The sequence below is a fragment of the Grammomys surdaster genome, unplaced genomic scaffold (assembly GCF_004785775.1).
Source record: "Grammomys surdaster isolate TR1022 unplaced genomic scaffold, NIH_TR_1.0 125767, whole genome shotgun sequence".
In the NCBI taxonomy this organism is placed as follows: Eukaryota; Metazoa; Chordata; class Mammalia; order Rodentia; family Muridae; genus Grammomys; species Grammomys surdaster.
The window spans coordinates 557936-580866 of NW_021620598.1; the positions used below are offsets into that span (position 1 = coordinate 557936).

Sequence of the window (22931 nt, forward strand, 5' to 3'; positions counted from 1 at the left end):
AGTACAAATGTAGTGGAAGGTACCTCACACACAGAAGAGCAGGACACAGTCCCAACCCTGTCCCCTCCCCTAACAGCTGTGTAGCAGCTCAGTTTGCTCCTCAGCATGATGGGGACAATGCTGTCTACTCTCCAGGCTGACACAGATGACATGAAAGACAACAGAACAGCTTGCAGTGACTGCTTTCCATCACTTTAAAGAGACAAGGGGCATGCCATTTTCTACTGACAGCAAGCTTTGACCTGACATTCAGTTCTCAAGGGTTCTCCCAGATGGATGTAGGAAGTGGATTTCTCTCTCTGTCCCCATTCCTCCTGATGCAGGCACGCTGTATCACAAGTCAAATGGAAGTGTCTCACTGTTCTGGTCTCCCCAGGACCTTCAGCCATCAAGATGTCAAGGTCATGCTGGCAGCAGGGATGAGAGGGCCTCATGAAGGCCTCTACTAGGGACTGCTCTGGGGCCAGAAGACATGAGGCCCGGGCAGTGCTGCATCAGCTCAGATGGATTCTAGAGTGCTGGCTCTGGCCGCTCCAGGCTGTGGCACCGGAAGAGACTGTGCCAGACCCATTTGGAGCTGACAGCATCAAGTCCACATTGCCTGCCCTGCTCAAGCCTTCCATGGCTGTGCTGTATGCCGGCTCTGCAAGCATGTTTCTGGGTATCTGGAATGTGGTGTGAAAATCCCTGCCATCCCAAGGGAGCTGTGCATTATCTTAGTCTATTCCCAGCAGCCTACCTGTGACGGACACTGTTGGGTTTTGCTCAGGGGAATTTACCTAGCCACATTGGACAGGTCCAAATGCTTCTGAACCTCCAGCAGAACGTCTCGGAAGAAGCGCAGGCGCTTCTCCTCAAACTGCTGGCACTGCTCGAACACCTGCTCCATGTTCTCCATGTACTGCGGTGTGGTCTGATCAAGCTCCTTCAGGGCCTTCTCATACTTGTCCTTGGTCTGTGTGGAAAATGCCACAGACAGAGGTTTGTTTCCATCTCACATTCATTTACTGCATATGCCACGTGACTTCTCCACACACACTCCCCCCCACCACCTACACACAGGTAGATGGAGATGAGAGGCGGTCACCCCAGTACTCAGATGGGCTACTGACTGGCTTATAATGCTCTAACTTCATTACAGAATCCACACCTGCATGGATTATTAAGGCAGGGCCCAGTTTGAGGAAGTAAGTCTCAGAGATCATGTCTCTGATGGATCTACTCTGTCTCCAAATCCTTCCTCCCTGTCTATTTCTGCCTTCTCTACTATATCCTCCCACTGTCATGGTGCTCTAACTTGAGCATCAGGAACAACAGAGCCCAGGTGGCCCTGCCTGAAGTCTCTGAAACTGAACCAAGATAGACTATTTCTATTCCAAGCTGTTTCTCAGGTATTCTACACAGAAGAGGAACCAACTACTTGAGTGCCCTGAGGACTAAAGACAGAGTTATGGGTCTGTTGGAAACTACTTTTAATTCTATATACAAGAATACATGCATACACACATACACTCTTCCAGGGAAGGTACTCTGGCTACTAGAACAATTTCTGTCTTCTCACAGTGGAGCACCAAATGTACTTCGTCTAACCTAGGACTCAGTCTCAGAGGTCCCTTCCTGTATGTTCTACAGAGATTTTTTCTCTGAGCCTTTTCTGGCCTACTAGAAACAGTTTCCACTCACATTCTGGGCCCTATTCCTGTTTTTCAACCTCTTTCTCTTGGCATCTGGTTCCTTCTTCTAAATGTTAAGGGATGGCCTGGCCCAGCTGGGTCCCCCATGAGAAAAGGAAAGGTCATTTATGCAAGGACAGAGCTCCACAGAATTTCTGGTTACACCCTGCCAACTTTAATCCTGTACTCCAACTTGGAAGCACTGGGTGGGAGCCCTGGATCACAGACTCCCAGCACTGAGGAACAGGAGCCTTCAAGCCACAAAGGCTCCTAGGAAAAAAAAAGTACCAGATGTCCCTCTTACTGGATTCCCCACTTCCAGCTTGATTGTATTAAGGCTATATCCTGTCCCAGAATCAACCAGGGGCCAAGCAAAGTCATCACTATTCAGAAAACCCCAATGTAGACAGAAAGTCCCCAATGGCTTATCAGAGATCCTGTGCCCCTAATGTGAACCTCCTTTTGGATGAATACTTCAAGACACATTTCTGTCCTAGGAAGATAGTCTGTGAGCAACAGCTGGTGCTAGCTTGTACTCCTCTCCAGTATTCTAGGGATACAGAGAACATTCAGGTTCTGAGATCACTGGCTGACTACCCAGGAAGGGAAAGATCCAAAAGGGAAGCCACCACTACAAGCGTCTGCCTCCCTCACAGACACTTCAGGTCAGACCTCATGCTCTGGGTCTGTTCTGCAGAAACACCACACTGGTGATATCTATTCTGTGAGGTGAAAAATCAAGGCTCCTCCCTTTCCTTCCTTTCCATACAGACACAGACACACCATGGGTGTGCTTTATCTTCCTCCTAAGCACCTTCCTGGGCTGCAGATTTCTATGGTCCTAGCAATGTCTTTTATCGTTCCCAAGGCCTTACGTTTCTTGAACTCAAAGTACCCACTCCTATCTAGCATAGAGGCCCAGATCCCTCATCTGAGGCTGTTTTCAAAGCTCCTCCAGTTCCTGACCCCAACTGGGTTGGGGGCTACTGGAGCCATAGACCTTATGGGCATGGCATTTCCCCTTGCTAGGTAAGGCAGTGAAAAAATGCTAGTGCGAAGTGCAGACGCTGGAGTCAGACTGCTGTTCTCACGTTACAGAGCAGCATGTTACTCATCCTCGATGACCCTGGCTCCTGATTCATAAAGCAGGAATGTACCACACCATCCAAAGGGACTGCAGGGCCCTATCCAGCCTGGCAAGGGTGTCAAGTCGGTGCCAAGCAGCTCAGCACTTGCACCTGGCAGCCTTAAGTCCTGTTGGGACCCAGACAGCTGTGGCCTCACTCCATCTGCTCCTGCAGACTCAGGCTGGCCAGACCATAGGCAGGGAGGTGGACCCTGGACCATCACTTACAAACCAGTGGCAAGGGGGAGCAGAGAAGACCAGCCCAGCCCCAGGAACTTGTAAATGACAAGGTGCCAATTAGTATTTCATTCTTGTGATTCTGGGACCATCCTATACTAGTGGGACACATTGGATTACAAAATGTTCTGACAAAGCCATGTCCATGTCATCTTCTCGCCAACCCCCTGAGGGAGGCAGCCTGCCTCCCAGCAGATGCAGAAGGGCTCCCAGGACCATGTGCTGTGCACAAGTGATGCTGACATTCAACACAGCAAAGCAAGTCTGTGGTTTACCTTTAGAACATCCTGCTTGCATTTTTCTATCTTGTCTTGCAGTTTCTTCAGCTGCTCAGGGTTGAGGGATGGATCTGCTTTGCTGTTGGCTTCCCGAGAGATGGCCAGCTTCTCCTCTTTGCATGCTGTGTGGTGTGCTTTCTTTGCTGCTTCCACCTACAGGAGAGTACTTTCTCAGTGTAGCCGTGCTGCAAGTTCAGACCTTCAGACATTACACAGGCTGCGAACGGCACACAAATGTCTGTGCTTCATCCCTGGGACAACTGGCAAGGCCTCACTCTGTAAATACCTATCCACACATGGTTCTAGGCACTGAGACATAGGACAGAGATAAACCCAGGACTTAATTTGTGGATCTGAATTAGGTGGCCAAATGTAGGCATGATGAAATGCTGGAGTAAATTAGAAGGGCTGTGTGCTATGGAGGAAAATCTAGCTGAGCTATCATGGTAACACCAGAAGCACAGGGAAAGAAGTCTATAAAGAATGACAGACAAAAGACCCCTGAGATTGCTTGGAGTGAAAAAAAGAGGTGTAAATACCTAAGAAAAAAGCATGTCAGGATAGCCAAGACAAGGACACTCCAAAAAAACCAAAACCAAAACCAAATCAAACAGAAACTAAAAAAACCTTGAAGGGTGTAATTGCACATGCAGGCAGATCTCTGTGAGTCTGAAGCCAGCCTGGTTTAGAGATAGATACAGGACAACCAGAGCTGTTACACAGAGAAACCCTGTCTCAAACAAACAAACAAAGAGTGAGACTGGGGTGGGGTGGGGGGGGGCAAGCGCAGAATCTCTCACACAAGTAAAAGGCTTAAAGCCTTAAAGCGGCTGGCAGGGATTAGGTCACAATTCCCAAGGCCTTTATTGACAAAGCATCATGATACAAAAGTCAAGAAAAGGTCATCTCAGAAGTCAAGAACTCATATCAGGTGTTCTTAACCTTCGTAATGCTGCAACCCTTTACCACACTTCCTCATGTGGTGGCGACTCCCCCTCCCCCAATTATTAAATTATTTTCATTGCTACTTCTTAACTATAATTTTGCTACTGTTATGAGTGCAAAGTAAATATCTGTGCTTTCTGATGGTCTTAGGTGACCGCTGTGAAAAGGTTAATCAAACCCCAAAGGGGTCACAACCCACAGGTTGAGAAACACTGGTTTAGACGATAATCCCAACTCAGCCCTTCCAAGCATCAGCAACAGTGCCTGGCTCCCCGGGTCTAACAGCTACTGTACACAGACTCTCTCTCCTTTTCCCCATGCCCGGTTCCTGCCTTTCCTCCTTCAGAGATATATGCATACTTAACAGTGGTGGCCTTATTTGAATCGAAGCCATAGATTTCATTCTAGGAGAAAGAGAAGTGTGCAGTAATGGACACATGGAGGGAAGACAGTTTCATTTATGAAAGCTCAGTGCAGGCAACGAGAAAGGAGAGGTGGGAAAAGCTAGACACAGAGAAGAGGAGAGCAGGCAAAGATGGAGGCATGCATGGATGACTCTGAGGAAAGCGGCACAGCTCCTGGGAAACGTGGACGGGGTGGCATTCCACTGAGAGGATGAAGTGACCATGCTGAGGTCGAGGAGCCGGTGACTTCTGCCAGTCAGCCACAGCCACATAGGCGTAACGAGCTTGACCAGTGCTTCTCAAACAGTGGTGTCTGTGCTGTGTGTTCATTTGGGAAAAAGATAATTTTTGAACTAATCCTTTTATTAGTCCAAAGGCCTCCATGTCTGGCACAGACGATTCCCCAGGCTGCAGAGAGATGTTACTGGATGAGAACTTGAGTTTAGAGCTTTGCTAGCGACCTAAAGTTCCGAGTCTATGCTGGGTGCTGGGTGGTATGGATTAAATGGGAAGGAAGCACATAAGGCAGGGTCTTGGGCCCAGAGAGGGTCTGTTCTCTACCAGCTTCGTTCTCCTGTGGCTAAGACACGTTACTGCAAGTGCAGGAAGGGAGCCCGGTCAGTGGAGTAGCTACCCAGAGAGAGACAAACTACGGTCAGTAAGACGGCTGAGGGAGGGAGGTACCTCTTTCAGCTTCTTGGCCCAGGGCTTCTGGGCCTTTCGAAAGCCATCCTCTGCTTCCTTGGTCTCCTTGAAGCCTCCCATCATCTGCTTGTGAAAGGCTTCCTTCTGCCAGTTCTTGATCTTCTCAAAGTCTTCATTCATCAGTGATGCCTTCACTTCCAGGTGTAGCTCACTCACCCTCTCTGCTTCAGACATGACAGCCATCCAGGCTTTCTCCACGGTTCCATACTGTGGTCCTGACACAGGGGAAAAGTAGTGACTTAGCCTCTGCTAGCAGCAGGATTTCCTGTGATCCCACAGCTGTTTACCTGGAAGCAGCCTGGGCTGCAGACAATTATTTTTCTAAAGCCTTTGAGCTTGTGTGTGTGCACATTCATGTGGGTATCCATGTACATGTGTGTAATGGGTTCATGTAAAAGTATGTACACCTGATAAGCATATTTTACATGCACATGTGTGAATGAGTGTACATGTGATGTGCAGACACATTTTCTTTTTTTTTTTTTTTTTTTTTTTTTTGGTTTTTTTTTCGAGACAGGGTCTCTCTGTGTAGTCCTGGCTGTCCTGGAACTCACTCTGTAGACCAGGCTGGCCTCGAACTCAGAAATCCACCTGCCTCTGCCTCCCAAGTGCTGGGATTAAAGGCGTGCGCCACCACTGCCCGGCCAGACACATTTTCTGTGGAGGACAAGGTTCATGTTAATCTTCCTTAATCACCTGTCTGTTTTTTGATACAGATTGCATGAAGTCTGGATTCAGCTATACAGGTTGGCCAGCAATTGCCCAGGATCCTCTAGTCTCTGTTTCATAGAACTGGGATTACAGGTTTGCAGTGCTGTACTTGGCTTTTTAAAGAGATTTTTATTTTAAATGTGTGTGTGTGTGTGTGTGTGTGTGTGTGTGTGTGTGCGTGTGCACGAATGTGCGTGTATATCTGGTGTCCGTGAAGGCTTAGAAGATGATACTGGCTCCCCTGGAATTACAGGTGGTTTTGAGCTGCCCTGTGCTGGTAACAAAATCAGATCCCCTGAAAAAGCAACTGGTGCTCTTAACCACTGCACAGTCGCCCCAGTCTTGTGCCTGACTTTTATGTAGCAAGGAGTTGGAAACCAGGCTATTTGCAGGGCAAATGCTTGCCCACCTAAGACAGCTTCCCTGCTCCCTCTGAGTCTTTAAAACAATGCTTCCTGCATTTAGAGATTTCAATTTGTTTAAAGATGGCCAAAAAAGGGAGAACTCTAGGAAGTGAACACCCCACCTCTCAACCAAGAATTCTCTTGCTCCAGTGACAGTCCAAGATGAACATGCCTTTGTTCACTCCCATGAGCGGTGGGCCCAGAGGAGGAGTGTCAATGGAGACAGGACAGGGGACATTTTATAGTCCCAGGGATTCGGGAAGACCCAAAGAGTCAATTTTCTGCTGGCCCAAGCCCCACTCCTCTCTGTCATGACTTGGAACAAAGACTGCAGGTTGCTACAGTATTCAATGGCCCAGCTGGTTTCACCTGGTTCACTGTTTTTGTTCTTCCCCTTCCTATCCAGACTCCTTATCCAAAGAGACAGTCCTGATGAAGGACTTTCCTCCTGAGGCTTGGGGAACTAGAACTAGAAGGGAATGAGCTGATATAATGTCCCCACACTGTCCAGACTGTGGGCTGTGTACTTTTTCTCTCCTCTCTTCCCTCTTGCACAATAGACTTCCTTTCTGCTGAGGAAGTGGTCATCCTATAGGCATCCTCAGGCCCTCAGTAGCTGTCATTCTCCTGTGGATGACAAGGGGGCACTGCAGCAGAAGATCAGGGATCTTTGCAACTGGCAGTTTGGTGTCATCAAGGAAAGGGGACAGAAGCTAATGCAGCCTGTGCTTACTACATGACAGGCACTGTGCTGCCTTCTTCCACACACAAAAAAAAAAACCAAAAACCAAAAACCAAACCACCACCAACAAAACAAAACCAACCACCACCACCAACAACAAAAAACTCCACAGCCCCAGGAGCTGCAAGATGCACTCCTGGCCCACTTGTGAGTAATTCATCAGGGGTCCCTGGCAAGTGGGTAGCTGGTACCATGCCTGGGCTTACTTACCCTTCTCTACAAGCTGCCTCCATCGTCGGGCCCACTCAGTGAGCTGCTGTGCATATGCCTTCTCGATGCGTGCCCGCTCGTGCAAACAGTTCATGAGGTCACCACACAGGCGGTGGCCATCATCAACCCGCTTCACAGTCCGTTTATAGTTCCCAACCTGGGAGACAGAGCTATGCTGAAAGGTGGGCATTCAGCATGGTGTCCACTGGCTAGAACCCTCCAGCATGGCTAGCCTAACTGTTGTTGCTATACAAGGAAGTATGGTTCCTCATGTTCATCCTAGGGGTTTATCCCATCTCCTCAGACTGATGGTTACCCCATGTTGCCAGACAAGTCCCTGTTTTATTACCAACAGGAGTAAGTCACCAAACTGGAGCTTCTGGGTGTAAAACTCCAGGTCAGATCCTATGGCAGAAACCAATTAGGAGGTCAGGGAAGGAGGCAGGTGAGCAAGGGGCAGGGCTGAGGAAGGAGGGAGGGAGGGAGGGAGGGGGGGGGGGAGGGGGGGGGGGGGGGAGGGGGGGAGGGAGGGAGGGAGGTCTTCTGGCAGATGGAGGAGGGGTGGCTTCCACAAGCTGGTAACATGTAACTAAATCCTCGCTTCCCAACTTAGGGATTATTATTACTTCCCAATGAGAGTAAGTAGTACATATACTTTCCCACCTACTGAGTGACTACTTTGTACCAGGCACCTTGACAGGTGTTTTACACATTTCCTCATCCCTAAGTGGCAGCAACTATCCCCCACTTCACAGATGAGGAAACTGAGGCTTAGAGTACTGAGAACAGGTCAAAACTGCAGTCACACTGGCTGGGCTGGAGCTTAAGGCAGTTAAAAAAAATACTTTTAGGTAGGACAGCCTAGACGGCAAAGCTCCAAAGATTATCTCTTTTGTCAAGGGCAAGTTTTGGCTACTTTTTTTCACATACAAAGGGAGAAGCTAGATTATCTAAATTAGAAATAGCTATGAAAATATTTGTAGGGGCTGGGCAGATGGCTCAGCGGTTAAGAGCACTGACTGCTCTTCCAGAGGTCCTGAGTTCAAATCCCAGCAACCACATGCTGGATCACAACCATCCGTAATGAGATTCGATGCCCTCTTCTGGTGTGTCTGAAGACAGCTACAGTGTACTCATAAGTAAAATAAATAAATCTTTTAAAAAAAAGAAAATATTTTTATACTCTGTGTGTGGTATATACACATGTATGTGCACACAGGCGTGAAAGCCAGACATCAATGTCAAGTACCTTCCTTAATCATTCTGTGTGTGTGTGTGTGTGTGTGTGTACGCGCGTGCACGCACGCACGCACGCAGCTCATTTTTGAGACAAGGTCTTAAAGAACTTGATGCTCACTTATGGATTTAGCTGTACTAGCTGGCTACCGAACCCAGAGACCCTCCTGTCTCCGTCTGCCAGCACTGAGGTCCAGGCCTGCGCCATCACACTCAGCGTTGTCTGTGGCTGCTGAAGATCTGAACTTCGGCCACCATGCTTTCATGCCAGTATTTTACTGACTGAACTACCTCATCAGCCTGTTTCATCCTTCAAGCTGGTGTCTTGGAAGGGCACCAGTACCAACAGGGGAGGGCCCACAGAGAGCAGCACAGAGAAAGGACAGCACAGTCTTATTAGTTTTCTACCTGTACTGTCTAAGCTCTTAACCACTCTTGGGCTTTCTAACACTTTCCCCACTGACTGTCCAGTACATCGTTCAGCCTCCAAGCCTCTGAAGGAAGATGGGAAGCCCTCTCTGCAGTGCTATGTACTTCCAAGTCTCTCTTCTCCAGTGCTGAGCTAACTAAGGGAGGAGGAGGGGAGCTGGAGATGACCTGCAAGAGGGAGGAAGATAACACCTTGCAAAAGGACAGACGTGCAGGTAATGCATGCAGATGCAAGAGAAGCAAAGACGGCCGCTACAGTAACTTAGAGGGAAAGGCTATTCCTGGATCCAGAGCTCCGGGAAGGCCGAGGTAATGGTCTCCTGCAGAACTCAGAATCTACTTAACAGGAAAGACCCCCAGAAGTCAGACAGCCTGGGAAACCAGAGGCCCAAAGCGACTTTGGCCCATTTCCTAAAGGGTGGACCGCTTGAACCCCACTGTTAATTATACCCCCTCCAGAGAGCCCATGCAGCCCAGGTGAGCCTGACCTATCTCCTCAGCAAGGCTGGCAGTTCAGCAGCTCATCAGTGTACACGGCTGAAGCTGAGCTGTGACTGAATACCTCGGCTTTTCCTGTCCTGTACCACAAAAAGAAAAACAAAAAAGTAAAATGATCTCTACAACACATACTTGCTCTTCTTCGAATGGGGCTTTGAAATTTACAAAAGAAAAACTAAAACAACTCAGCACCACTGGGTCGGTGGCAAGACGAACAGAGTGTACTGAGAATTATGGAATTCTGGTTTCTTTGAAAACAGACTATCATAACATGTATTCATTTTAATTCCAGGTGTAGGGATATGGGTTGCCTCACAGCAGCTGACTATGATTTGCTTCCTGCCCTAGCAGAGTTGTGGTTTTGCCAGTTGCAGATAGTTTCTGCAATTGTGTGACATTTGGAATTCTGGGAACTTTTCAAAGAGTATAAAATGCTAGGGCCCTGAGAGGTAGGGTGAGTGGTGTCACTCGCTAAGGGGAACTGGCTGCAGTTTGTTAGTAGTTGTGCTCAAAGAAGAAAGGAAGAAATTAGATTCAGATTTCTCCTCTCCCCTCCTCCCTTCTTTCTTTCCTATCTAGTCATAGGGTGTGAAACCAGGGTATAAAGGGTGAGAAAAAGAAGAACCCACAAAGTAGCTTCAGTCAGCTAGAACAGAGCCAACCTGACTGAGTCTCTGTGGTAACATGGAACCACGCACAGTGTTCATTTGTCACAGCAGTGCTCAACTGGAGATGATGATCCATATGCTTATCTTAGCATCTGGAAACCTGCTCAACTCTTCAAAGGTTAAAGCCCAGAGGGAAAGATTTCAGGAAAGCAAAGAACATCTGCGAATAAGCCACAAATTATGGAGCCCAATGGCACATACAGCAGCTGTGGCCACACTCAAACGAGAACTCTTGAAACATGCAGGACAGCCTCCTAGTCCCCAGTGCAGGAAGGCTGCCTCAGCAAGCAGACACCTCAGGTTGTTAGAGGTCATCCTGGGATTGCTTCTGGGGACAGGTGGTCATATAGACAGGCACAGAGACAACATGGAACACGTTCTACCACAAGTAAATTACTCAACATAGCCAAGGACCCAGAGCCTGTGGCCTTGTGTGAATGGAACCACTCAAAGACCACTGTCACCTGAGTGGCCTTGGGCCTGGAGTGCTACGAAAACTCCTATCCTGCCCTCTCCAGGGAGGGCCTAAATGTCACCAGGAACCCAAACAAACAGTACTTCCTGACATCACAGAGGCTCAGCTATCACAAGGCTAGGCAGTGGCCTGGATCTGTGGCCCATGCTGCCCTGTTCTCTGGGCAGGCAACGGCCAGCCTTGACCTCTACCACAGTCAGGCTCACTTCCTGCACACCAGGCCTGGGTAGACCCAGGTAACAAAAGCTGCACAATGCACAAAGCACCAAAGGCCTAGAGCACTGGACCACCGTCTCTGCCCATTCTTCTTCTAGTCTTCCACAGCAGGCTTCCAATGAAAGCACAAGCAGTAAAACAACAGGATAACCAAAGAGCATGGAGCCAGGCACTTCTGCAAGTTAAAGTGCGACCCTTTAAATAGCATTTCGCAGGTTAAAGCTACAGGAATGCACACCTGCTGTCTCACCCAAAACTAAAGATTTCTGTTCAGAACAGACATCCTGAATAACTGTACACTATAAACACTCTCTCCTAACTATTATTTCTAAAATCAACAGGGGGTGCTGGAGAGACAGATCAGCTCTCAGGAGCTCTTTCCAGAAGACCAAGTCCAATTCTCAGCACTTATGTTAGGTGGCTCACAATTGACTAACTCCAGCTCCAGGAGACCCCCTCTGGTTTCTGAGGGCACCTATACAAAAGTATGCATGCATGCATGCATGCCTGCCTGCCTGCCTGTCTGCATGCCTGCCTGCCTGCCTGTCTGCATGCCTGCCTGCCTGCTTACCTATCTACCTGCACGCACGCACACACGCACGCAATATTTTTTGAGAATCTGCAAGGGACTTAATTTTAAAATCTTCAACTAAGTCCTAACCACCATGGAGATATGGGAAAAGGGTACTGCAAGGGTAGATGGGAAAAGGAATACAAAACCATAACGGAGCAAAAGGGAGCTCTTTACACCACAGGCAAGCACACTGCAGAGAGAGAACGCTCAAGCACAGGGTAGAGCAGGGCAAAGGTTCTTACTGGATAAAGCAGTAGAAGACAGACTGCTCTCAGCAACCAGGAGGTACTGAAGTCATTAGGCACACGAACACTTGAACCTTTGGTCCACCCAGTAATTTGGTTTCAGGCTAAAAGCCTCAAGTCCCAGGCAGATAGGAGACTATTCCCTGGGGCTAACATGGGATGGTTGGCACAGTAATGGAGGGAAGGCAGATGTGTGGGTCGGAGTAGCCTCACCACAAACTAGAGATTGTTTATATACATTGCAAATGCTGGTACAGGAGGCTGGGATAAACAGCTTCCAAAACATGGCAATAAAATCTGCACCACTGCAGGGAGGAGGTAAACAGGCAGGACTGGGAAGGAGATAGGGACAGAGTGGGACCTGCACTGCCCAGCCCACAGTACCTTGTTTGAGAAATGGCTCAGCCAGTCTTCCCCATGGGCGCCTCCCCAGCCACTCACACCGGGGTCAGTCCATCTGCCAGAACCTGCATCGCCTGCACCCTTCCGCTGCTGGGACTTACTCCTCCAACCCGAGTCCTGACAAATGCTCCAGCTAGGGGTCACATGTGCCCTTGCAAACAGAGAGCCCATAGCCACAGATTCCTGGAGTCACCTCAGGCACACTGGCCTTGGTCCTTAGCTGGACTAGACTCTCTTAGCCACAAGTGTCACACATACATCCTATCACTGTGAGTTGCATCACAATAATATTTGTGTTTTGCCAGGCAGGGAGTGACAGTTCCATTGTGACACACCATCTCATGTACTCTTACTGGATGGGAATATTAGTGTTCCCATCTTACAAAGTTATGACCAACCATGACCATTCAGATAGAGACAGCCCACATGCTATAGACCCTTCTGAGTCAATCAGGCAGGATAAAGGGCTGCAGAGCAGGGCCAGTCCCCACTCCTGTTTCCACTGTATCCCAACGAAGCTTCATCCCAGGAACCCCAAATCTGTACGCAACTAAGACAACCTGACACTTTACCCTCATAATGAAGGCTCAAGAACCACATCTGTCCCCTCTCCTCCCCAGAAGAGGAAAGCATCTGTCAGCAGAAGGCTGGCAACGTTCCTCCAGGCCAGTCCATGCTTTACAACTCAAACATCTGACCCAAAAGGGATAAAGGATGTCTATAAGCTGCCGCGGAAGACACAAGGGATGACAGACGGGCTTTGGGTGTGTGCTTCATTCCAGCCCTGCAGGTGGTGACAGTACTGACTAAAAGGCCTTCTGACTTTTGTGTTCACACCCCTAGGTTCTCTTGGCCCTCTTTCTTCCACCACATCCCACAGAGGAACAACAGGAAGTATGTGATGTAGACACGTCTCCTGTCTGTGTTTCTGACTCTGGAACTGGAGAGTGGGGCAAACACAGAGCACTTACACATCCTGTGTCCCAGAAGCTCTAACTGCAGGCTAGGCTCCTCCCACTAGCTGTACTCTCTTAAGTTGCATGACAGGGATCTAAGTTCTTTTCTGGCTATTTCTTCATCTTGTCCACCCAGGGAAGGAGTGAGAAGCAGCTTAGGTGACCTCCAGAGGCCCTAAATGGCTCTGGAATTTTGAAATGAGCTGTGTCTGCCCCTGACACTAGCCAGCCAGCTCCAAAAAGACAGTGAGGCATTCCTAATTCTCAGCATCTGACATTCTGACAACTCCTTCTTGCCACCCACAAATATTTAATAAACATCTGCTGTGTGCCAAGGGCTATGTAAGGCAGAGTGGTGTCACAGTGAATAAAACATCACTGCTTCAGCCGGATGGGACTTCACGGGCAGATGAGTAACATAGTTCTCAGAGCTGGGGCCGGAGGGCGTGGTCCACACAGCATAAACGATGCAGAGCTGCAGAGCACTACTCCTCCGACAGCTACAGTGCAGCTCAAGCCAGTGGGCATCTGCTACCCACAAGACAGTGGCAGTACTCTGTTCTCCATGCCCATAGACTTGGCACCCATAACATCATCTCAGAGTCGCATCTGGATGGTAGCTAGATCCGGATTCTCATTCCACTTGGAAAGAGAGAGGGCTGAGAAGTTGCTAGGATACTTCCCATCATAGATACTGAAGTAGCCTAGAGTATTTTATTCACAAAGTTCTCAACCCGGAGAGCCTTCCCATCAACAGTCCAAAAGAATCAGCATGTTGGCAGATGACAACTTTATTTTCTTAAGGTCACTAATGCTGTGATGAACCACCACGGCCAAAACAACTAGAGGACCAAGTTTATTCCACTCCCAGTTCCATGTAACAGTTCAGCATCTAAAGCAGTGAGGACAGGACTCATCCTGGAGTCAGGAGTTGATGCAGAGGCCAGGAGGCAGCACCGAGCTCTCCGTGGTTTGTTCAGCCTGCTTTCCTACAGAACCCAGGACCATCTGTCCATGGATGGCACCATTTACAATGGGCTAGGCCCTCCTCCATCAATCACCAATTAAGAAAATGCCATCGTTAATGTCTATGGATCAGTAAAGGACACAGAAATAAGCTACTGGCTACTCATGCTACTTCAGAACTTAAGGCATGGTGTGCCACACTTCTTACTTAGAAGCGCAGTATGCCAATAAGGCTGGCTGCCAGGTCATGTCTGAGTTTTCTCCTACAGTTCCGACCTCTGTACCATTTTGCTTTCCCAAGAGCAGAGCTTCCTCATCAATGGACTATGCCAATCAATATATTACAACTAAAGAGATAATAACATGGGTAAATAGATTATAAAAGTTATGAAAGCAAAGAGGGTATCAGGGCATGGGAGTAGTAGCATTCCAAATTTTAGAATTTTATCTTATAGGACCCACATCAGGAAATAGGTTATAGCCATTAACAAACAGCGAGGACAAGGCCCTTTGCCCTCCATCTCTGATAACAAGAGAGGCTTAGGTACCAATACACAGTCATTTTCAGCCCTGGCATTCGTTAGTCAGTGCAGTAAGTGGACACGTGAGCAGGAGAGGTGCTTACTGCACCTGTGGCTGCTCAGTTTCATCTGCTTTACTGATGCTCTCAGTGGTCCAGGGTGCTGAGCCGGGTGCGAGTACAGATGGCCTGCAGTCCATTTTCTGGAAAACCACAAGGGAAACCTCTCCCAGTGGTAAGCAGTGGTACTGGTGATTGGCATTTACCTCTTATTATGTCTTTCCAGGTCACCAGAGGCAAGATGCAGGCCCTGACACAGGTGCCCAATGTTAATGAGCTGCAGTATTTCCTTCGTCATTTGTTTTTTTAAAAAATTTAAAGTAAGTAATGCCATGTTAATAAGATGTTAAGGGTGAGCCTTATTCAGATCCATACCTTCCCCATCTCTGAGTTGTCTGTGTGCACTCTCCACTACAGTTTGGCCTTGAGATTATAAGAAATCCCAGTAACATGTGAATTTTCCACTGGAGACAAAAGTGTTTAAAGGAGAAGGAGAGGTGAGCAGGGTCACTCCTGTCATCACAAAACACTCTAGTGAGTAATGCTATGAGACACCCTCCCCATTGTTGGTGTGGTCATAAGAAGATGGAAGTGTCTACCATGATATGAACATTTATGCTGACTGAACAAGGCAATATGTATGACATCCATTTACCATAATGCCCCTGCAAAGGTCCTAAATGGAGAAATGGGGCACACAAATTATATCCAAACAAAAAAATCTGTCCTGTCTGGAGGAGTTAAAGCAGGGAAAGATGGTACTTGAGGACTGTGCATGCAGACTGCTGAAAGCAACTGTGCAGTCACTGCAACCTGCCCGTGGGAGGCCGCTAAAGGCTGTGCTGCTTCATCAGCAAGAGCGGTTCCTTTATTTAGCATCTTCAGAAGAGAATTATCAGCTCTGATATTCAATATAAAGATAGACTCTTGTTGCTGCTGCAATACAGCTTGCAAAGCTAAACTATGGAAGTCAAAGGCAGACATAATGTAGTCTTTATGAAAGTAGCAGGTCATCTAGGAATCCACTAGGCACAGTAAATACTGTCAGTAGGTTAACAGGCTCAGGACTGTGCTTTATGCTTTGAGTGCAATTTTCAACTCTAAATGTTGTAGAGAAGTTCTCCCTAGAGTGGCCGTCAAATCTTTAAACTCTTAGGTATCGAGTACTATGTAAGCCATTCCTCCATGAGAACTGGCACCATGGAATACTATATCCGGTCCAGGTAGAGAGTTTGAACTAACAGGAAAAAAGCTCTTTCCGGTGATTTGTCTACAAACTTAAATGGGCTTCCATGGAAGATAATGATTATCCAGTCTTCCCAAGAAACTAAAAATACTAGCTTGAAACAAAGATTGATTGCTATAAATTAATGGCTGTTAAGTCATATAATAATTTCCATTTTCCTTTAGATTTTTCTGAATGACAAAGATAGAGTTTCAGGGACTGAGGCCTGGGTCAGTATGTCTCAGGTATCTCTGTTCTTCTAATTCCTGAGCACCCTGCAGTTACTCTTTACTCACAGGCCACTGATCCATCCAAACAACTTCATCTGTCTTCCACTGAATTTTTATGGGCTCAGGAAGTGAAACAAAGACCCCTAATTAGACCTTAGGGCTTCTGCAAGAGCTTCTGTAAAGATAACGGCAGTGTATGTCTGAGTCCCTCATCTCTGACATGCCAGGATCCAGTCATCCAGAGGGCAGTCTTCTGGCCCTACCACCTTCTGTAGCTCTGCTATGGCCTCCTCATAAGCAGGCTGGCGCACAGCATGCTAGCCACCTTAGCATGCTTGCACTTCCATTCCACACAACTTTGAGCCAGAAACTTAGTAAAAAGCTCAGTAGGTCCTGTCTTTAAATCTTTGAAATTTGCTGTGTCCCGTGAAGAGAGCAGTCTTCCAAGCTCTTAGGGCACACAGACGAACTTGACCAAATGCTGAGGCGGTCCAGGAGGAGCCTGTTCAGCAGGTGATGAGAATGTTCCTTCCCCCGAAACATCTCCACATTCATGGCTACACCTGAATTTCAATTTCTCCCAGCCTCAAGTCCACACTGATCATAATAATGTGCTTTCCAAATTTAACAGAAAAAGTCCCGAGGACTCATATACTCAGGGAAGCTGTTTATAATCCTCTGGCGTGTTTAAATTCCTGATTATAAATTCTAGTAACTGCATTACATAGGAAAATGACATCTGTCATCTTGACAAGCAGTCCACTGTAGCTGGTCTTTTGGCTACTTTGTGGGTTCTTTTTTCTTCCACCTTTCTTCATCCTTCTTCTTTTACCCTTTTAACCCCCTAATACTAGAGAGAAGAGGGAAAAAAGGATAGAGGGAAAAAGGGGGTGATACTATCTTTAGACTACTTCCAGCAGATTAGGGCTTTCCAGTTCCTTGGGGCAAGTTTGATCTTTGCTGTCAGGATATCTAATTTCTTCTTGTTGTTGTTTCTTCTTTGTGCCTGGCTACTTAACAAACCGTGACCAATAGCAACCGACCAACAACCCCTCTTGGGGCTCTAGCATTTATATATCCTCTGAAAAAAGTCCTCAGAATTCCATAGTTACACAACATTCTGCAGAAATCAGAAACAACCTGCAGCTGGCAAAATCATGCCCCTGGTAGAGGATGAGGGGAATCACAGTCAGGAGCTGCAGGCAGTTTGAAGCAGCCCCATGTCCTATACCTGGGGTTAAAGTGAAAACATTCTTGCATAGTATTTCTGTGTTTTTCTAAAATTCTCACTATAGTCTGCAACTGCTGGGGTTTCAAGGTCATGTGGATACGTGCTAAATGTGTCTGCTGGGTAGGGTTTAATTTCACTGGAAAAGGAGAGACTTTGGGCTGCTCATTTGGCTAGCAATCTTCACGACTAGCACAAAGCCATGAAAAAGGATCTAAATGTGGTGGCAACGGAGGTCCGTCACCTTTTAGGCTATTGTGTTCAAGCAATGCATTCAAGGAAGGATATAAGGAAGAGTGCTGAGACCTTCCTGCCAAAGTGTCCTCTTTTGTGACAAGAATTTCTATTAGTGCCATCTTAATTTCTTCTTTGTTGTTTTTAATCACTGACCTTAACTTTATCTGCTACTAGGAAAGTCTGCCAGTGCTTTAACTTCAGCCCTCCCCCAGGCACCCAATTACAGCCTAAAAATAGGCTAGAAAGGTTCAGGCAAGGAAGCCTGATCTTACTTCTCTTCTCGGTACATTATTCAAAGCTCTCTGCCATAGCTCTAGATCAAAACTACAGGAAACCAAAGATCTATCTGTAGGAACTCAGACCAAAACTTCTCTAACTCAGGCACTTGTACTTCAATTCCCTTCTCTTTTAGCAGGCACTTACCACCTGCCTTTGAGTTGCTCTTTGACACAAGGCCAAATTATCCATTCTGCGCCCAGTTTTGCTTTTTAAACTGGGGGTCCCTTTACCCTACGTACTCATGTCTCCCACATTTGGCTGCCAAACTGCCTTTGCTACCAGGCCATCCCCTAAAAGACAGCCATGACTCTGGGTCAGTAAACGGTGCAGAGCTAACCAACCACTCTGGAGACATTTCAGGGACAGCACCTGCTTTATTCCACTTACACAGTGGAAGCCTGCGGATGGGGGATTGCTTAGCACAGCACCTCAGATTAGACAGTGAGTGCTGAGACTCCAGGTCTCTATCAGAAGAAGCACATTAAAGGAGATGTGACGAGTGTGGACTCATCCATCTGAAAGCCGGCTACCAGCTACTCATGCTACTTCAGAATTCAGTGTTCTGACTTCTGGCCATGGTGCCCCATGCTTCTCATTTAAAAGCCCAGAATGCAAGAGAATGCATCCAGCCCAATCTAATGGAGGCATTTTCTTATTGAGATTCCCTCTTCTCAGATGATTTTAGCTTGTGTCTAGTTGACATAAAACTAGCCAGCACAGCCATGAAGAGAGCAAACCACTCCTCAGCGTTCACACTGCTAGAAGACAAGTGAGCACAAGCCAGTAGGAGGGCTTTGCTGATCTCTTGCTGCAGCCTGCAAAATCTTTGGTGAGAGTATTTATCACAAACCCACAGTATCTCAGTAAGGCTTGAAGGACTGCAGGACAGTCTAGACTACAGCCTGTAGCAGCACTCCCTGTCACAGATGCAAAGTTGCATCCATAGCTTCATGAAGACCTCTGCTAAAGCACAGAGCCTCCACCTCAGCAACTTCCTATGCCCACCGAACTCCTATTCTGACCCTTCCGACAGGGATGAGCCCTCTGTTTCTTTTGTTCCCATCTTCTACTAATCTCTGGGCTTTTAACTCGGTGGCACTTATGCTTTAAGAAGCTAAACTAAGGGGTACCTAGGAAACCTTCATGGCCATGTCTAGCTTTTCATGTTCAGACAGTGCTCTCTCACTTTCATTTCTAGGGCTTCTGACGATCTCACACTGAACTTTCTTGTGGCACATGGGTAGGTGTTCCCATGAAGCACTTGCCTGCATCACATCTCACTGGACTTCACATCTGCATGGACTGACGCTCTCTCCTTAACCTGTAGGGCCCTAAGAGGGCCCGTGGCTGAAGCTCATGGGTTTGCTGGAGCTGCTACTGCTATAAGACAGGCAGCGTCTGTCCCAGCACAGCTCTCAACAAAGTCTAGTTTCCTCCTATCCCAGATCCAGATATACGGTTCCAGCCCCACAGTTCTGCCATCCTCTGTTCCTGGAACTGGTCATCAGAGGAAGGGGAAGAAAATGGGGCTCACCACTCAGCAAAGGAAAGAAAGGAAATGGGGTTCGTTGCTCAGTAAAGGAATTCCTTGCTTTCTGATTGTTTAAAAGCAAACAAATTTAAAGATAACTGAATTATCAATCTTCAATCAGCTATTCAAACTGACAACCTTAAAAATGAGTAATGTGGAACCCCTAAATTCTTAATTGTTGGATCCTAATTCTAAAAAGCAGAATACATGAAGTAAGAAGGGAAAATGTATTTAAACAATCACAGTCTTCATATTTAGAACATAGGACAGAAAAGTGCTAGTGAAGTCTGACCCTCTGCTATTTTCAAACCTGATGCTCACTGGTGATCACTTGTTTCCATGAGCCTGTAAGAGCAGGGGACAGTTTTTCAGACACGCTAATTCAGCTAACACCAGGACTGCACACTCACCTTCTCTCCCCAGGAGCCTCCTGTGTCAGGACAGCATCCACATAGGGCTGAAGACTACAGTCCAGCTCCTCGAGCAGCCTCTCTTGGGCCATTAGCCCCTCTTTTATAGATAAAGACTCTGAAGTTCAGGTAAAGTGGGCAGTGTGCCCAAGGTCACACAGCTGTCACTGCACAGCTGGGGTCAGAGCTGACAAAAGCTCAGTCCTCCTTACTCTGTCCCATGCAGCCCAGAATGGAGAGAAAATTGCAGGGTTTTTTTTCCATGAGGGTAAAATCTGGTTAAAAGTTTATTCTCATGGCTGGTGTCAAAACACAGTGTTAGGACCCCTGCCTTGCATGCGTGAGGCACAGAGCTCCATTCCTAATGCCACTGCCACCAACAAACAGAATACAACTGGCTTTTTTAGTAGACAGGAAAAATAAGCAGAGTGAGGGAGAATAACTTCCAAAAACAAAACTAGTCACAAGAGAATTTCACCAGGCAGGGAGTTCCCAGGACACAGGCTGCAGACAGATTCTCTATCAAGATCCAGGTCCTTTGTGCAGCCCTCTGGTCGCTTGTCTGCACTATGCAAAAAAAATCACATCATGGCCACCCATGTAAAAGCTGTCTGTGAGACTGAGGCAGTTGCCACTGTCTATTGTTGCCCAAACCATCAAGACCTTCAACAAACACCCCTTGGCTTGTGGGGAGATCAGAAACTCCAAGTAAGTAAGCTTGTACCTCTACTGAGGATTAAAACATTCCAGCACTCCCTAACAACCAATGCCCTATTCTCCACAACCCATTTGATGGCAAATGCCCAGCTGATTTTTGAGTTACGTTCCTTTCCTCCTGACTGTACCAACACCACAAAGGTACACTGGATGTCAGCAACCTCGGATCTGCAGTCATTAGAAGGGGAGGCATTACCTCCCAGAAGCTGTCGCTGGACACTTCCACTCCCACAGAATCATCGTAGGTGACAGACATTTCTGCAGAGGACGAGGGGGTGGCAGCAGACACTCCAGTTCAGGGATCAGATGCTCAAAACCTGCAGGCAGACCTATGAAAGAAAAACAAACAGCTGTAGTTTTCACATTCTAAGACAGAAGGCAAGGCATCTCTGTTGAATACATGGCACCAACCTCAGCACAGTGGTCTCTCCTGCTCTGCATCAGGCCCAGCTTCTCTTCCCTACCCTGCCACTGAATGCCAGCTCGCTGAAGCTCACAAGTACCAAGACTCCAGAGCTCTAGGTCTCTATGTGTCCACTATGACTCCAGTGTCACCAGTGTACAGGGACTCCATGGCAGCTCTTCTGAGAGCCAGCCACAGTCAGATAAGGATGAGGGTGCTTTACTCACACGACATGTAGTTAGTGCCATGGCTAGTCTTGATTGTCAAATTGACTGTATCTGGAATTAACTGAAATTCAAGGGGCTGGGTGCACCCATGAGGGATTTCTTTGTGTAGCCCTGGTTGTTCTAGAGCTCACCTTGTAGACCAGGCTGGCCTTAGAGATCCGCCTGCCTCTGCTTCCTGAGTGCTGGGACCAAAGGTGTGCACATCACACCCTGAGAGATTATTTTCTAGATGAAACCATTAGAAATGAGACAACCCACCTTTAGTCTAGGCCACATCTAGACTAAAGGCTTAGGATAAAGGCCTGGTGTAAAGCCTTAGGGCAGGCTATATAAAGGACATGGAAGAAGGAAGCTGTTGCTGTTTGCCTGCTTGCTCTTGCTGACCAGTCCACTCCTTCACTGGTAACAGAGCCTATTTTGGGATTCTGCCATATACTAAAGACCAGCTAAGACATTCAGTCTTGTGGACTAAACAACTACTGGATTCTTGGACTTTTTGTAGGGAGATACTACTGTTGGACCAGCTAGGTGGACCAGAGCCTATAAGCTACACTAATGTGTGTGTGTGTGTGTGTGTGTGTGTGTGTGTGTGTGTGTGTGTGTGTGTTCATTCTATCCCTTTAGAGAATCCTGACTGACTGATACAGGTAGCAATGATATTTAAGAGTTATCTGACACAACAAAAGAAGTCCATCCAGCAAGCTGGCCAAAGATAGTGAGAGACACTAGGTTCTGGAATTGGGGTTTTGTTAGTTATTGTTTCTGGGACAAGCATTTTCTCTGAGGCTGTCAGCATCCCTTACTCAGGGAGGGGACTGGTGGCCACCTGATGCCAGGAGCTTTATGTGTTCCTCATGAATGCACTGAGTTCAGTGCTAACTGGTGATCCCATGAGGCAGCAGTCATCACATGCCTCATTAGACAGAAGAGACAGGGGAAGGAGTTTGTCTAGCTCAGGAGCAGGGTGATGAATAAAGGCTCACTTCTGTAGAGTGCTAACAGCAGGGTGCATACCCTCAGGAGCTAGCTGAAGCTATCCTCAGAGAAGTCTGTGGGTTTTAGGCCTCCTGGAGGACTGAGTAGTAGCTAACTGTGGACCTGACTAGTGACTCTCTCTCTCTCTACCAGGCCTGGTGTAAATGGCACGTGCTACCCCAGGCCTTGTCCTCTCATCACTTCATGCTGTTTATTTATCATGTATTCTTAATCTTTTAAAAATACTTCACTTTTTTGCCAAGCAGTGGTGACACATGCCTTTAATCCCAGCACTTTGGAAGCAAAGGCAGGTGGATCTCTGAATTCCAGGCCAATCTGGTCTACAGAATGAGTTCCAGGACAGCCAAGACTACACACAGAAACCCTGTCTCAAAAAAAAAAAAAAAAGTTAAGAAAAAACGTTGGCTTTTATTTAGGAGAGAATGTACACGCATGAGCACCAAACTCCCATCCTCGGCCATTACTCTGGCCACACAGCCGGAGCAGTGAAGTCTCCTGCATCAGTATTCTCTTACTATGTTAGTGCTTTCCTGTGACCTTTTCAGAAGTCTCTCCTTTTGCTGATGTCATTCTCCTTCGGTCCTCTTATATCTGTGGTGTGTGTTTTTCAGTTTTACTTTTCTTATCCAGAAATGGTATATATATGATAAGACACCTGAATCACTTCTGACTTCTTTCCATGTAGAGGTCAAATTGTTCCAAAGCTGTTTGCTGGGGTTTCTCTCCCTCACTGTTTGTCTGTCCTAGCCACAGTCTTCACTGCTGTAC

General features: G+C 47.3%; 1 protein-coding gene across 4 annotated transcripts in view; it reads right to left on the minus strand.

Annotated features, from left to right (window-relative positions):
- The window catches only part of Pacsin2 (protein kinase C and casein kinase substrate in neurons 2), a 92710-nt gene that overhangs the window by 10117 nt on the left and 59662 nt on the right, over positions 1–22931 (minus strand). For all 4 annotated transcript variants that reach the window (XM_028788702.1, XM_028788699.1, XM_028788701.1 and 1 more), the window contains 5 exons: positions 20734–20866; positions 7436–7592; positions 5348–5583; positions 3312–3467; positions 780–955 (listed from right to left, as the gene is read on the minus strand). In XM_028788702.1, coding sequence (XP_028644535.1) covers positions 780–955; positions 3312–3467; positions 5348–5583; positions 7436–7592; positions 20734–20793 — 785 coding nt within the window. In that variant the 5' untranslated portion in view covers positions 20794–20866. The remainder of the gene's footprint in view (positions 1–779; positions 956–3311; positions 3468–5347; positions 5584–7435; positions 7593–20733; positions 20867–22931) is intronic.